This window comes from Streptopelia decaocto, assembly GCF_964273445.1.
Source record: "Streptopelia decaocto genome assembly, chromosome: 16".
NCBI lineage: Eukaryota > Metazoa > Chordata > Aves > Columbiformes > Columbidae > Streptopelia > Streptopelia decaocto.
The window spans coordinates 4214992-4231449 of record NC_138671.1 but is presented as its reverse complement, the minus strand read 5'-3'; the positions used below and the strand labels follow the sequence as shown (position 1 = coordinate 4231449).

The 16458-nt window shown below is 40.6% G+C and overlaps 1 protein-coding gene across 1 annotated transcript in view; it reads left to right on the top strand.

The window, feature by feature from the left end:
• The window catches only part of ANKFN1 (ankyrin repeat and fibronectin type III domain containing 1), a gene marked incomplete at both ends in the record, with an annotated part of 49101 nt that extends 33618 nt beyond the window's left edge, over window positions 1-15483 (top strand). Inside the window, 7 exons of the mRNA XM_082066817.1 lie at window positions 2207-2422; window positions 4554-4720; window positions 6142-6292; window positions 8059-8227; window positions 11564-11730; window positions 14117-14336; window positions 14687-15483. Coding sequence (XP_081922943.1) covers window positions 2207-2422; window positions 4554-4720; window positions 6142-6292; window positions 8059-8227; window positions 11564-11730; window positions 14117-14336; window positions 14687-15483 — 1887 coding nt within the window. The remainder of the gene's footprint in view (window positions 1-2206; window positions 2423-4553; window positions 4721-6141; window positions 6293-8058; window positions 8228-11563; window positions 11731-14116; window positions 14337-14686) is intronic.
• Between the last annotated feature and the right edge of the window lie 975 nt (window positions 15484-16458).

Here is a 16458-nt window from a genome sequence, read left to right as displayed (position 1 = left end):
GTACCTGCTGAATGTTCCCTCTGGTGCGGTTAGCTCAGCTTAGGTAGCACGTATTCCTTTGGTTAGCCCAGTTTCATTCCCTCTGTGCAGATCACCTTTAGCAGAGCATTGCTAGCCTGCACAGGTTGCACTTTGAGATAACCAACATTCCTAGTATATAGTGCTATTATTTGCTACCAGAGATGTTAAGAGCAGAGTTTGAAGCACAGAGATATCACAAATGTGTCCATGTGGAATATTGCTCTGTTGAATTTCTGGCAAATTTGTTGTCATTAATGTTTGTTCTGTTGGCTTGGTCCCCTGATGAACACCGGGAGTGTCACCGATCTGCCAGCCTCTAACGGTGTGTGGCCTAATGGGATCCACCAATGGAAGGATCTCAATAAAGTTTATACGGTTGAATACATTTTATTGAGGCAGTTAATAGACTGACTCCACAGGAATTTAGGACAGAATGGAAAAGATCAGTGACAACACAGCTGCTCAGGGATCGGTAGATTCAGAGACAATGGGGACTCTAATTTTGCTTGTTGTTACCACTAGACAACTAAAGCAGACAAAACACAAGTGATGGGGTGCCAAGCTAAGCAGACACAACACTTTTTTAGTATATTAATTAGTCACATATTCATATTAGTAGGCACCCCTATTCTCTATGCTGGAATGCCGTTCAGAATATATGGTCAGTGACAGAAGTGTTTGTTTTATCCAGGCACATTCATATGTTGCAGTGATTAATACAGCAACTAGATGGCTAACATCTACCTGCAATGATTTGTCCCGCTAGTGAACACATGGATTAATACAAAACGTATACTCAAGACCCTGTGTTAATCAGTTATGGAGGCCAATCTCAAAAGGCAGAACAGTTAAAAAAGGAAGAGGGGAGGTGCTATATAGATACCAAGAATGTGCCCTGCAGAGGGACACATAAAGCTAAAATAGCTCAGCTATGCCACATAAAGGGCAGTCACTGTGCTGACTGCTTAGAGTTTATAAACAATTTAATAATACAGTTTATAAGTAAATATTGCCTGCTAAGTACAGATAAATAATTTCAGGATAATCTATCCATTTATAATGTCATTAAGTTAACGTGCAGCACTTCCCTAAACATACAATGTGTTACACTGTGAATTCAAGTTTTCATTTTAAACTACCCCCTTCTCTATCCAGCTTACTGTAGATCTCTTGAAAAGTCACGAAGTAATGAGCATATTTTAAATGTTAGGCATTTTTCTTTAAGACATCTGTGAATCTCTTCAGCGGCTGGTCACTGGACTGAGTGTGTTTGCACCTACAAGCAGATGCCTTGCTGTGTGAGGAAAGGGATTTTGACCAAAATATGTATTTTATGTGGAGCCTTTTAAAATTACTTTTCTTTAATCCTCACATATTTTCCTGGAGAGCTTTGCCCTGGTAGTTTGTTAGCTCCTGATGGTTTTCTCTAGCGCATTCTTGGTATCTGAAGTAAAAAGAACGGTGTCCGCATCTCTTCAAATTCTTCTGGGTTCCTTCACAAGCACACTCCAGTATATCCCCAGAATTATTTACATTCAACACAGATATGAGGGCCCCTTGCTTTTGTTGCTGAAAATAATCTGAATCATTTTAAAACAGAGAACAGAAAATGGAGATTATAGTTAATGACCCTAACAGAAAACTTTTGAAGTCTCCATTATGAATCACTTGGGGATAGAGGAAGAATTTTGTATCATCTCTGACATTTGGTTATGGGGAGGTTAAGACAAGTACCTGGCTCTTCAGTAAGTTCGAATCAGAAGGGTTTCACTGATGCCGAAGGAATCACCACTAGACCAATACCGAGTGCTTTTGAAAACTGCATCCTTTCTCTTTACATGACGGGGCAAACAAAGGAAGTTCTATTCAGATAAGTGAATCACTTTGCAGTGTTCCCTTTTGCAAAGGGGTCACAACAGTGTTTCTGATGTTCTCCATTAGACGTTGGACTGAACACTGCTGGACCAAATACATTGGAGGATCCACAACGCAATCTAGGGAAAAGCTTTTCTTTTTGCCACTAAGTGATATAACTGTAGTGCAAAAGTTTGAGAAACACCGTGTGCTTAGTTTTTATTGCAGTCAATAGGACTGATGTCAGCGAGCACAAAATTAAGTTTCAAAAAATACCACTCTCCGAATATGTGATAAATAACTTTCATTTTATAACTCGTTTGTTTTCTAGAATTTGCTGGGAACTCACAACTTAGGCAGAGTTTTTTATGAGCCAATCAAGGATCGACACGGCAATATGCTGATAGTTACTATAAGAGAAGTGGAGAGTCTTTATTCATTTTTTAATGGCAAATGGATGCAGGTATCCAAACTACAAAGCCAGAGGAAATCCCTTTCAACTCCAGAGGAGCCAACGGCATTAGACATCTTGCTTATAACAATCCAGGTAGTGCTTTGCTTCTCTTACTGTATGTTATTTGCTTTTGTAAAGCCTGTGCCAGAGCCTGATTTTTGGAAGAGTCTTGTAGAATTTTAGGCCTTAATCCAGTGCCCAATAAAATTAATGGCAAGGCTCCCATTGAAAGCAAAGACTTATATTACTTCCAGTGGGTCTGGGATCAGATCCTTAATATGTAAAATATCCATGAGATTCTAAAGAAATTACTTGAAAGTCCTAGCAGAGAATAGTAGTTTCTATCAGTTTTGGGAAACCACGCTATAGAATTCTGCAGCAAGGGATATAAAATCTTTAAAATTCTCTGGGATGTTCTTAAGCACCTATACAGACACTTACAACTTCTATACTCCTTAGGATTTTTCCATCCAACCTTGAACACTAAATCCAGGTTTAAAACCTTACCGTTCTACTTAAGAAAATTGTTTTGTGGGGTTCAGAGTTCCTTTGAGCCTGGTATAGTTGCTGAAGAATTCTTTAGTGACCATAACCCTCCTTTAATTTCTGCATAACATGCCCCTAGACTTCACAATTAGAAAAACAGCAAGGTGAGGATTGATCTTGGAAGTTGCTTTGCATAGTCAGTCCAGTTAACATCACTGAGAGCCACAGGTCTGCGGCCCTTCCAGAACCAGGGTAAACTCATTAAACAGAGAGAGTTCACATAAAGATTAACACATTTTCTGTATATAAATAGCGGCCTATTTCTCGCAAAATATCAGTTGCCAATCTCTCTAAAACTCAATTGCATAGCTACCCAAAATGCAAGACAAATCCTTGTCTTAGTCCTTTCTTTAGCACTCTCAACTAGACAATGACTGCTGTGGTTAATTTTTGAATTAGAGGCACTTTCTTTTGTAGAGACTGTGTTTTTTCGTACCGGAACCTGACAGGCAATCAAAATATACATTACCAGGATTTGGGAACATTAAAAAATTTCCAAAAGACAATAAAACTTACCTGATCCATGTTAGATTTAGTGCATTAAAATGTGTTAAAGGTGTAGAAAAATGTCAATCTGGACAAAAGTTTTCTATTAGGAAACCCAAAATGCAGGTCTGATCAGATTTCCACAGAGATCCTAGTGGAAAAAATGTTCCCCTAATGGTTTACACATTCCTATCTAATGCCCACCCTTTCTTGTATTACTTGTTTAATCATCGAATGGGTATTTTGTTCATGAAGTGCTTGTGAAAATGAGAGTCTAATTGCACTGGTCAGAGCCAAGCATAGCACTGGCAGATAATTTGATGGTTCCAAGAGTAAAGGCATAAGGCCAGGTGTCTTAATCCTCACTCATTGCAGACGCACATATTTCTCAGGATGGCAGCAGACATCATTTTTAGGGCAGTTTCAGGGGGCTGCTATACATAGCCTTAAAAAAGTCTCTTGGCTTCAGCAAATACACCATTATTATAAATTCCTTCTAAGCTCTATTCGTTGATAAAGATATTTGTTCAGAAAACACAGCCGTTAATTCAATTTTGCACACCACTAACCCCCATGCTCACAGAGATCTTCCTGTTGACAGCAGGTGACACAGAACAGGTTTTCAAGAGCTGAAGGCTGGGACTCTATGAGGATTTCTTTGGTGACAATACTGGCTTATGCAGCCTCTCTCACCCCTTCCCCAGCTGGGAGCTTTTTCCCAATGCTGTTCTGCTCCATCCATATCCATACGTACCAAACACTAACCAGGGGATTGCTCTGGCTGAGAAATGACTGCTCCTCTTCCTGAGTTGTTTTTCAGCTGAATCAGTTCCCTGCCCCAGCTCACTGCTGAAATGATCAGACAGGAGTGCAGAGGTGGGTGTTATTTAAGCCAGTTTAAATGCTACCGTTGTAGAAGATTGAAACCTCATTTTTTTTAGAGCCAATTGCTGCGTGACGTGGAGAGCTTAGAGAACCTGTGTATGGCTTTAAGTAAAAAGTTGTCCAAGCGCATCCAAACTACCAGAGATTATTTATATGCTTAAGCATGTGCTTAAATGCTTTGCAAATTGGGAACACTGTTGAAACAAAAAGACGGCTGTAAAAACATTTGTTGCTTTTTGATCCCAAACTCTTCCGCCTATGTGGAAAAAAATGAGAGTTTTATGTAGGGCTGTTTCTCTTAAAACAGGACATACTTTCCTATCACAAACGAAGTCAGCAACGCCTCCCTCCCGGCTTGTATCTGGGTTACCTGAAACTCTGCAGTTCTGTGGATCAAATCAAAGTGCTCGTGTTGCAGAAGTTGCCTAATGTCCTGTGTCATGTTAAAATCCGAGATAACAGCAATGTCTCCAAGTAAGTGAATACACGCACGTTTACACATCCATATTTAGACAGAGAACATTTGTTTTAAGTTTGAAACAACTGATCAAATTTGAAGGCTACAACAATTTTGCCATTGCAAACTGTAGGTGCTGGCAAAGCCTGGCTCTGGTGTGTACGTCACTGAGATGGGTACTGAGCTAAGAAGTGCACCTGGGTGTTTCCAGCCACCCAAAGGCCAATCTGGAACACAAACAGCTGAGCCACTTGGTTTCTAAGGATAGTATTCTGTGACCACTCAAATTCTGCACACAGATATGTCTTCGATATATCTGTCAGGAAGATCGCAGCCTGCAGCCCTGATTCAGCCTCCGGTGAATTCAATGTCACTCTTTCGATTGATTCCCCCTGACTGGAGTGTCGGTGTTGGTGATTTTTCTGTATACTCTCTTGTGTAATATCTGGTTTCTCACCTAATCCAGAGCAAACATACAGGGACTGAAAACATATTCAGACAAATGCTTTCGGCCATTGAACCGTTGTGCTCTGGAAAAGCCGTTTTCCCCTTTGTCCGTTGCTTCCCTTATCTATTGGGCAAGTGCACGGATTTGTACTTCCTAGTCTTTGCCAACACATTTTATTGGCTTTTTTTCTGGGCCTTTTTAATCCCATATCATTTCAGCAACCAGCTGAAAATTTAGCATGAGGAAAAAGGAACTGAATATCTCTAAGGATACAGAGGATATCCAGAATGTAGTAGTTAATACTAACAAAAATTTTGGAAGAAGTATAAAGCCTAGTGCTTCAGAGTTTATAACAGTCTCTGACTCTTGAAGTTTAAGATCAGATCTTTATTTAGAAGCAAATTGCACCACATCTATTACTCATCTTGTAGTGGGGCTTCCTGTACCTTTTTTTTCTTGAATGTTTGATGCTGGCTGCTTTTCAAAACTCAATATTGGGCAGGGTGAGTTAAGGATTTGATCCAGAAAGATGATTCCCGTGTTTATCAGGTCTATAATGAATATGTGTCAAGGACATCAGGAAGTTCTTTGGCTCCCCTGAGTACAAGACAGTCTGTCACAGAAATTAAACTTCCCGCTAATTGTCACTGTTGTCATTTCCAATGCGTGCTCTTTAAAATATTGTGGTAGACAGAGAATGAAGTATGTGAAAGAGAAAACCTGGAGTGAGAAGCCTTAGAAAAATATTTCGAAGGTAGTTGGACTTTCAGAGGTTTGCAATGAATCCTCAGCCTCATCTACACGTGCTACAAAAATTAAACTTTTCAAAGTTAGATTTTTAACCACAAACAATCAAGATTGTACAACTTTAGAATGTTTTGCTATATGAGGCTTAAACTATCAACAGATCCCAAATGCACATACACTGAATTCCTGCTTGTGCACTGAGCTTTTGTTATATTTCTAATTTTAACTTGACTCAACATACAGAGATGAGTGGGAATGGATCCAAACACTTTCTGGCTCAGAATCCGTGGAAAGTATGGATCATACTTCAGACTGCCCAACTCAATTGTTCTTGTATGAGCTCCAGATGGCAGTGAAAGCTCTCCTTAAACAGATCAATCTACCTCTGCAGCAGGTATTTTCCTTTGTGGTTTTTATCACCTTTTTAAAAACTGATTCTTAAGAACACTAAAATCTACAAACTGTGTAACTTGCAAGTAGGGATGAAATGTGACGGTTGCAAGAAAAGAAAAGCTGAGCAGTTCTGTATTGCATTATTGGGGTGGGGGGTGGAAATATCTTCAACAAAAATTTTCCTGGATATTTGAACATATAGGGATCAAGAGACAAATTTCAATTAGCTCCTATTTTTGCATTTATTGGCATATTTGTGCGACTTCAGGCAGGTGCAAATAAGCACTTCTGCATGAAACCAGTAGTTGCGAGCGCCTTTACCCAGCTGGCAAAGAAAACCAGGCATTTTTCCAGGCAAGCAGGGCAGTTGACCATTTTTTGGAAGTAATAGTGAGGGTGTGTGAAAGGCCTGCAGGAGCCACAGCATTTTGCTATTCTTTTCCACACAGATAAACGTAGCACTTCTAAACCACACAGTTCCAGACCTCCAGATTGCTGTGGGTGAGGAGAGCTATCTGGCTTCTAGCTTTACATTTAGGTACAAGAAATGCACATGTGAATAAATAAAGTCAGGGAGTATAATCTATGATGTGAAAGATCCATGAAAAAATAAGCTAAGGAGTTTGTTTCTTGTTTACATGAATTCCATTTTATTTTGGTCTACAAGGGTAAAGAGGGCTTAAAGTAGAAGTAAATCATCTTTATATTCACTTCAAGGTCTGTTTGTGCAGCTAGAAAGATGTGGCCTTAAAATAAATTAATCTGGTTCTACATTTCTTGATTTTGAAAGGTTTAGGCTTTGCTTTTAAAAAGGAATCCATCAGTGCTGCACCTTCTAGCCTGGGAAGAGCCAAGTAAGACTCAAGTAAACCCAAAATTAAGACAGATGGTGTGCTGCCTTGTGGTCAGTCACTCTAAGTCAATAGGGCTCTGTATAGGTCTCTATGCTAGTGTATTTTCTTGGAGATTATAGCTTTTGTGCCTTCTTTTTTTTTTTTGAGCTAGGGACTAAAATATTTAAATCGATATGCAATATATTCCTTAGGCTGCAGCTCAGCCAAGCATTTAAGTTCATCCATTGTGCACGAGAGACAGACATAAACATGACCTTGCAGTTACACACAGTTGTCAATGTTTTGCTGACTCAGGACCAAGCTTCTATGTTACTGAATTGAATTTTTAGATTTCGTTATGTATTTTTATTATTTTAGTGGTAAACAGAGTCAGGATGGTGACACTGGTGCACATCCAGGGTACAGCGCGGTCCTGTGCTCAGCAGCTCTCAGCAGCCCGGGCCGCTCCTGCGTGTGCCATTTTCTCTTGCTGCAGCACTTGTTAAACCTTTTCAGTGCTGTGTTGAGGGAGAGCCGCATACTTCTCTTAACCAACCCTAAATTGAATCTTAAAGGTTTTTAATTGAATCCATTTTCATGTTTTCACATAATTATGCAATCATAATCTTGAAAAGCACATGGCATGTGATCATTTTCTGCCTAATAAGAAACATAAATGTTGTTTTCAGGGGGGTTGTGCCTGTGTGTGTTGTTTTAATGTGGAACATTGCAGCTTTAAATCTTTATTTTATGTAGTGACATGAACCCACATTTAGTCCCCTCCCCCCCCCCCCCAAATATTTGTTTTATGAAAATTCCAAGCTTGATGTTGTGCAAATTTTCTTTAATGTTTTATATCATTTGGGGTGTTGTTTATATAAGTGCCATGTTGTAATTCTCTCCTATTTCTTCCCCCGCGCGTGTCCCTCTACAGGCTAAGCACTTCCGTCTGTATACACAGGAGGTGTTGGAACTGGGTCACAATGTCTCCTTTCTTCTCCTGCTCCCCGCCTCAGACGACGTCTGCACTGCCCCAGGACAGAATAATCCTTACACCCCACACTCAGGATTTCTTAACCTCCCTCTTCAGATGTTTGAACTCGGTATAGTAGCTTGCTTCACCTAGAAATATTAACCCAGTCTCCTTATAATAAAATCACAAAGTTGTATCTGTTTTCCCCCTTGTCCCAGTGGAGAGTCAATAAATCACATGATGGCTTTGGCAACAACACTACCTATAACTGTGTACAAGTTACAGAGGGAGCAGAGCGGTTAAAGCATATACTGTAGCAATCGTTATTGAAATGCAAAGCATAGAGCAAAGCCCACAGTTATCCAGTATGTGTCTCTAAGCCTCTTTGGAAGATGATGTTCTTTAAAAAACAGAACCAAAAAATTACACACAACATTGCAAGGTTGGAGTGTGAAAGAAGATGTAAAAAAAAAAAAAAAAAATCCCTCTAGTAGAATAATCACCAGTTTCTGACTGCAAATACTCGATGTCTGACTCCCTCACAACTTTGGGAAAGGCCTGAGTGGAGTTTCCCGCATGAGAGTCATCATTTTCCCTTTTGATTCCTGGAAAAATGCAGGAAACTCGGTCCTACAGCTGTGGTGCTACTACTCTGAAAAATGCCAAAGCACTGGACTTGAATCTGTCGCTTTAGGGAGCACATCCTGTGCTGTAGCAGATTAAGCCCTGTTGTTCCATGGCATTGCTGACTGGGTAAGAATTCCCCAAAACAGAGTTTTCCAGCTGTCTCACAGAAGGCATAAGATGCTTTAGCTTCAAGGTCCTCTATTTCTCATTTCTTCTTCTTTGGTCCACAGGGAAAAGAAAGGTTCCACATAAAAGCAGCTCATAAAGACTTAATAGTTCTTTTTAGAAATCATATTATAAGTGCAGAGACTGCTGAGCCTTACACATCAGTCTCCTCTGTTTCCTTCTGGCCTGTAAAACTGGATATCTTTGTTTCCTCTGCCTTGGAGAAGAGGATGTGAGCCAAAACTGAGAGAGTCAGTACACAAGGAGCCACTACAGACTAGGTCTCTCAGTGACATCTCAGCCATTTATGTGACACCTTTACCAGCACCATCCTATTTCCTATATATCACTGCTGAGTGCTGTTAGAGTCACTAATGTAGGAGAACAGTGATTAGGTGTTAACTGAGGGTCTTACCAAGACTATGTTTCTCCAGATCATCCAGCAACAACAATTTCATTTGGATCAGGCAGGAATATGCAGTTGTGTTTACACCACATCAGCCAGAGGACACCAAGTGGTGCCTGAGACAACTTTAGGGGTTTTTTTGCTGGTTTGGGGAAGACAAGTGACAGTTGAGCTGCATAAACCTTGGAATGGTACAGACAGACAAACCATGGGCTGGTATAGTCTGCCAAGGAAGAGTGACCCCTTCAAAAGCAAACGTAATGGAACTAGAAGAGTTAGTTCCGTGCTTTGGGTAATATGACCATGGCTGTAGTGCCCTAAAGCCAGACTTATTATCTTCTTGACATGCAACCCTGAAGTCTACAGTTAGACTCTGCGTATCACGTATCATTTCTCTATGAGAGGTGACTGCCGCGTTCACTGTGCAAATTAATGCATGAAGCAGATTCATCTCTGGCGAAATTAATCTCAGTGCTAGAGATTTTGCAGACTATTTAAGTCTCATTACGTGGCACAGAGGCCAGGGGCAGGAATCATTCTCACTTCTGGGACATATTTTGCATCAGGCTGACAAAGCCATAGACACTGACCAGCATGATGTGGTGCAGATAAACATGCAACAGGGTAATGTCTCAAAGGGTGCAGACATCCCTGTCAAGTGATGTTGCTGCAGTGGGAAGACAGTTCATGGTGGAGAGAACAGTATAGAAAGCTGAATTTTACTTTTGAGCATTTTTTTATAAGTAAGCAATCATCTGGCCAAAGACAGATGACATTTCTATATGTCTTATTATATATGTACCCCTAATGTTCTATAAAGTGACTGTGATTCACATCTCAAATATTAGAAGCTTCCATTCCCCATTAGCTGGTGGCTACCAACTATATAATTGCATAACCACAAAAGACTACGTTGAAGTAACATTTGTTAAAGTAACATTAAAGGGTCTGACTTAAAACCACAAAGGCTAGAAACTTCAGCACTGGAGCTGAAACCGCGGCTGTAATTCACTCAAGAGTCCACCACATATGGCATATATACTGTAAGACCACACACTGTTCAGACTGGATCCCTGCAATATCTAGGCATCGTTGGGAAATCAGAAGGTAGAATTCTTACTTTCACTGTTTTGTGGGATTTCTATGTTCAGATTAGGCCTTTACATGCTAATGATGTGTCTGTGATTGAATTTCTTAGTTTGAGAAATTCTCTGTTATCCTTAACATGTTGTTTGCAAGAGATAAGTAGATACATGACACCATTTTTATTTTTGTTTTAATATTTATGATAACAAGAATATATGCAATTTACACTTGAAACACTCTGAAAAATATCCTGCTACAATCCAGAAAAGTAGCAGCAGTCAGCCAGCTGGCATTCGCTGCTCTAACAAGATCCTGCTTTATGCTTGCATTTATTGAAGCACCAATGAATGGGGAAGTATTTCTCAAAACTCGTTCTCCCTCAGCAAGTTACAGTCTGTCTGTACTGCAGTTCGCAGGGGTAACTGCTGAGTTTTGCCTGAGCAGTTCAGGAAGAAGGTAGCTCTAAGTGGCCAGGTGCATCAACATTTGTGAAGCTCCGTGGCACTGCAGCATTTCTGTCTGTGTTATGTAGTTACCTCTTTCAGAGGCAGCTCCAACCACTCTGTGCTACCCCAAAGCCAGATCACACACAGCAGAGGTCATGTCTGAACCCTCCGTGTTACCCTTCTGCATGAGCGTTCCGAGGATGCTGTGTGATAACACCTAGAAATTTCAGTTGTTTCACCCAAACCGTGATATCACTGAAATACTTGTACTGCTGAGTCATTTACATTGAAGTTACTGAAGAGAAAGTTATCATTCTTCAAAGTGATGCTTTCTTTCTGAAACACTCAATTAGAAAAGAAATATGAGTTCCATTTCCAGTCACGTCACTACTTTCTTGATAAAAGAAATGATGAGCTATAAAAGGCTCAGAACCAGCCTTTCTGATTAAAGCTACGAAGGGCAAAAATAGCCTCTGGAGTTGCATACTAAGGACCTGATCATCCCTTCGCTTAGACAGAAATTAGAAATTACTTTTTTGAAATCAGTGAAGTTGCAATGTAAATCCAGTGTAAAAGAGAGGAGAATTAGAGCCTGTATTATTTATTTCTAGCTTAAAGTAACCCATCCAGAGACTTAGTCATTATATTTAATAAAATTTGTGTTCTGAAAGCTAAGGATTTCATATTTCATAACCAGAATATAACAGTGTTTCCTTTGCATTTGGTCTTTTCACAGTTCATTTTTGCTGTTACAAGGAAAAATTTATAAGCCTGTATTGCCGCCTTTCTGCTGTCATAGAGCTGGACTCTCTGAAAACCCAGCAGTCCCTAAGGGAAGCAATTTCAGACAGTGAAGTCGCTGCAGCCAAACAAAGACACCAGCAAGTTATAGACTACATACAGGTAATAGTCTGTTTCTGACTATTCCAAGGAGATTTTTAAGGTGGCTTTTAAAAAAATTGCATAGGGCACTGTAATTTGAAATCTAAATGGAGAATTATTCACAGACATCATAAAAAGAGCAGTTGTATCAAAATGCAATTCTGGTTTTATGAAATTCAAACCCAGAACATGATTTCCTTAGTTGTTGCTTTTATACAAGGATTTTTATGGGTAAAATCAAATGACAGTTATACTAGACTTTTATAAAGAAATGTGTCAGTCTGCTTGTAAAACTCACTCCGATCTAATGTGAGGTAAGCCAGTCCCATGCTTGGGCATTCGTTTGCGTAATAGTTTTTCTTTCTGTCTTTGTGAATTGAGGACATTTTTCACTATGGTAAATTGCCAGTTAGAAAAAATAAAATGAAAATTTAGTGTAGGTTGTGGAGAAAATCTTCATCAACACTATCACAGTGGAGAAAACGGCAAGCTAGCCCCAAAACCATCTGTAAGTCTGTCCAGCACGGTGCAGTGATACTGCTTCAGTGCCCCGATGCTGAAGGATCACAAGTGTTCTCATACTTGTATATCTTGCTTATTCTCTGCCTCTCACACTTATTTTCCTGTACTGTTCCCAGATCAGGACTTTACCTACTCTGCTCAGGTACTTGGAGTCTTTACCACAGTGTTACACAGTAAGAAGAGAAACCTACAGCACTGAACTTAAAAGTGAAGTTAAGCTTCAACTTAGATAGCATAACGCTTCAAATGCCTCTAAATTGTAAAAGAACCACAGTTCATTAAAATAACTGATCCGTTATTCCAGGAGACACTGCAGAATGGCATCACGGAGAAAACCAACAGGATTTGCATTTTATTAAACTGCACGCAGTGTCATTTTTGTTTGGGGTTGAGGGAGGATCACAGAAAGGAAAGGTAAAATCTCCAAAATCAAATAGGTGAGACGTTTGCTAATGTGCATTCTCTTCATGGAGCCACACTGAAGCCTTGAAATGACGTAGGATTATGAATTAATCTCTGAACCATTTGCTGTTCCTATCAGTGTATATTCTTAGTTCAAATTAACTCAGTGGCAAGGCTTGCACTGACATCATTGGAGTTGGGATTTCACCTTTACAGAAAAATGGCCATACTAGGTCAAAACAAAGATCCATCTATCCAGCTATCCTGTCTTGAACACAGCTCATCAAGAGCTACCCTAGCTAATCTGGCATCTACGGTATCCTTTGGCAATAAATTTCAGACTTTGAATGTGAAGTATCTCCAGCTAAGAGTAGGTGCTGCAGAACTTGTCGTAGAATATGTGAGTCTGCAGTCTCCTCTTCACAGATCCTGCTGTCACTTCCCTGTTTGACAACACTCACTGCAAAGTACCAACTCATTGTGCCTTCCCATTTCCCGACTCCGGGCTCTCATCCCGCATTCTTGCAGAATGTACCTTGTGTAACTGCAAAGCAGTTTCCCGTAAGCACTGCAATATTAATATGAATGATCACTTATTTAAATGCAGAATCTCCCGTAAGAAGAGAAGTACAAGGGAAGTTCTAGAGCAGACACTGCAGCAGAAGGACATTATGCTCACAGCCACTCCCATGTGCTGGTTGCAGCAACATTTCCTCAGTCATCAAAGATCTTGAATTGCTTGAAGGTGTTTAAATTGTTCCATTATCAAAAGACTCTCAAGACTCACGTTAAACAGCATCTTTCCTCTCTGCATAGACACTTAAAGCTCTATCCTGCTATTGATTTAGGCACTTGTCTCTTATTGCCATCAACAGGCATGTGTTAGAACTGTCTTAGTGTAGATTTATACTATTAAAATGCATGCAGACCAAAATGATGTTAAGTGAGAAAACCTGCAGTTTGGCTCGTAGCTGTACTTCAGCCCTCCATGTATATATATTCTTCCACATGTATGTACATTCTTCTGTTAAAAATTACATTTGATCTAAACAGCCTGCTTTTGAACATAATCCTGGGTTTGCAAGGATGCTCAGGAAGTCTTGCTTTCATTCCAGTTCAGCATGAAACCTGCTTTCAAGTGTGGTACAAAATCGATCTAATTTTTAACTCCATCAAAAGACAATTTTTGTTTTCTTTCTGTGTCACAGTTTAGGCTTCAATCCACCCTTTGTAACTACAGGTTCTTAACTGAGGTACCTAATTTGAGAGTCTGGTGGCTCCAAGCAGCCTCTGCAGTGGTGGAGGAGAACAAGCACCTGACCAAAGGCAGTTCAGACCACCTAAATCTGAATTGTCCTGTCAGCGGATCCTGCTTCTCTCTGTTGGCAGTGACTACACACTTGAGCACTTGAAGAAAGTACACACTTAGGTAAAATTAATACACAGACTTAACTGTGCTTTTTCACAATTTTTTTCTCTACAGCAAATCGATGAGATCTGGAGGGAAATGCGATGGATCACAGAAGCACTGCAGTACGCAAGATACAAGCAGCCAGCAGCTGGCCTTCCCATAAAGAAGCTTGTGGATCTTTCAGAAGAACACTCTCAAAAGAAAATCAGTTCAACCTCTTCCCATCTAGACTGTCTTCCTTCACCTCCCCCTTCACCTGAGGCCAGAATCCAGAGGACAAAAGCTGTGAGTGGTAAGAGAATTTCTCTTTGTTCATGAAGCAAAATCCTTGAACTCACTTTTAATTATAACAGTTCTTGTATGTCAGAACTTAGTCCCAATTCAAATTCTTCCCTGTACTTAATATAATAAATCAATTATTTTTGCTTTTCCTAATTCTACCACTGCCTCTCTAACACACCTGTAAACCTTCCTGCTGTCTTTGCTGTCACCTGTGCCCATGGACAATTCTACAGAGGAATCACACATAAATCTTCAGAACTGTAGATCTGATTCTAAATTAAGAAGACAAACCCGTACATGACAGTTAAGCAGTGTGTCTGCTGTGCTTGTCTTCTGAGTGGTAATCGGTTCTCTTTGCAGATTCCCAGCCCTGCTCAGATGAAGAAGGCTGCTCTGAAGTATTCCTTCCAACTGACAGTGACTACGACTCCAGCGACGCATTAAGCCCCAGAGAATTAGACCTGATTTACTCCTCCTCACATGACATATCCCAACAGGCAGGCAGTGGCCTGGGTGGCAGCGCACCTGATGTTCTCCAAGTCCATGACATGAAGCCTTGCCTAACACTGAAAGAAGGCCTGACAGAGTGTAGTGCCTTTGATGCTAATGCTGACTGTTGCACAGAGCATATGAGCAATCTAACAATATCAAGGCTTACATCGAAAAGCATAGACAAGTCTCCTAGCTCCAAGCAGCCACTGAGCTTTTTAGGGAAAAAAAAGCTAGGGAAACATCAACACTACAACTACTTCAGCCGGCATCATCGTTGGCTGCGTGTGCACAGCGAGACGCAGTCTGGCTCTCTGTCTGAAGGCGTGTATACTCAGCATCTCATGACATCTTCAGATTTGACTCAAGAACCTACCTCCAGTGAGCAGTTAAATACTCCCTTCAATGGGTCTCGGAGCACTTTCTTACCTCATGCATCCAGCCTTCCAGAAGATGGGAAAGGCAAGTATGAGGAATCAAGGCAGAATGTCCATAGGATACATGTGGAGCCTTATAAAACAACATTTTTGGGTGAAGAGGGCAAGTCCTGGGCAATGAGCACACAGTCTGTAGAACACAGGGACGTGCACAATGCTATGCAACAGATAAGAGGTTCAGATGACCAGTCGTGTTCTGCTGTCTCTGAAGTCTTCAGCAGCACGCTCTAACCCCAGACTTCTGCACTGCTTCCCGTTGCCCCACAACAAGATAGCATTATGCACACAGGGCCACACTTTCAAAACCTCCTATAAAAATCCAGCTCCTGAAATGGCAACTCATGCCGCTCAAAAGAATCCTAACCTTTTGACTTCATTGCCAGATTTCTGGTCTTACAGGACCGCCTGTCATGATGCAAACATTATTACTGGCACCTGCAGTCTTGCAGGTTAAGTCATAACAGTCACCACAGAACAGAACAATCTGTGGCTGCAAATCTAGTAATGAGGTTTTGCAGTTCTCTTGATTTCCATATATATATATATGAGCATGCAAAATTTTAAGCATGAGTGGTTCTGCCTGCAAGTTAGCAGAAACTGTAACATCCTTGGTGTCGTCATGTTAGGACTGTGTCCTAAAGTACTATTAACCTGTTTTCCACCATTTCCTGTAATTTTTTCTACTTCTCAGCCTTCTTGAATGGATTTAGGTTGCACACTAAAGTGGTAACTGGTCTAGTAAGACAGTTAACCCAGACTTTCTAGCCCCTTACAGAGAAACGAAAATTATTTAAATACGTAGAAAACGCAGTATGCACCATCTCTGCTGCCAGAGCCTGACCCAATTATCACAGTGTTGGGAGGGGGGGAGCATTTAGTAGCTTAGATTTCAAATTATATAAGTAGCAAGTTATTTTAAAAGCTTATTGGGTGAACCTTTGAGGTCAAGAGCAGGCAGAAGGAGGCTGAGTTCTGAGGGAATAATATGCAGGGTCTAAGTGAGACGGAAGCAAAGCTTGGTCTTTCCTTCTGCCCAGCGCACAGGAACACATTTCTCTACGTTGGCAGCACTCTCACACAGCCATTGGAAAGAAATGCCCTTGCTTTTGTTCCCGAGTATTCACTGTAAACTTCAGAGGTATTTGATTACCATGTCCAAAATTGGGATATTCTAGCAATTCAGATTAGGGAAATTTGGGGTGCAGT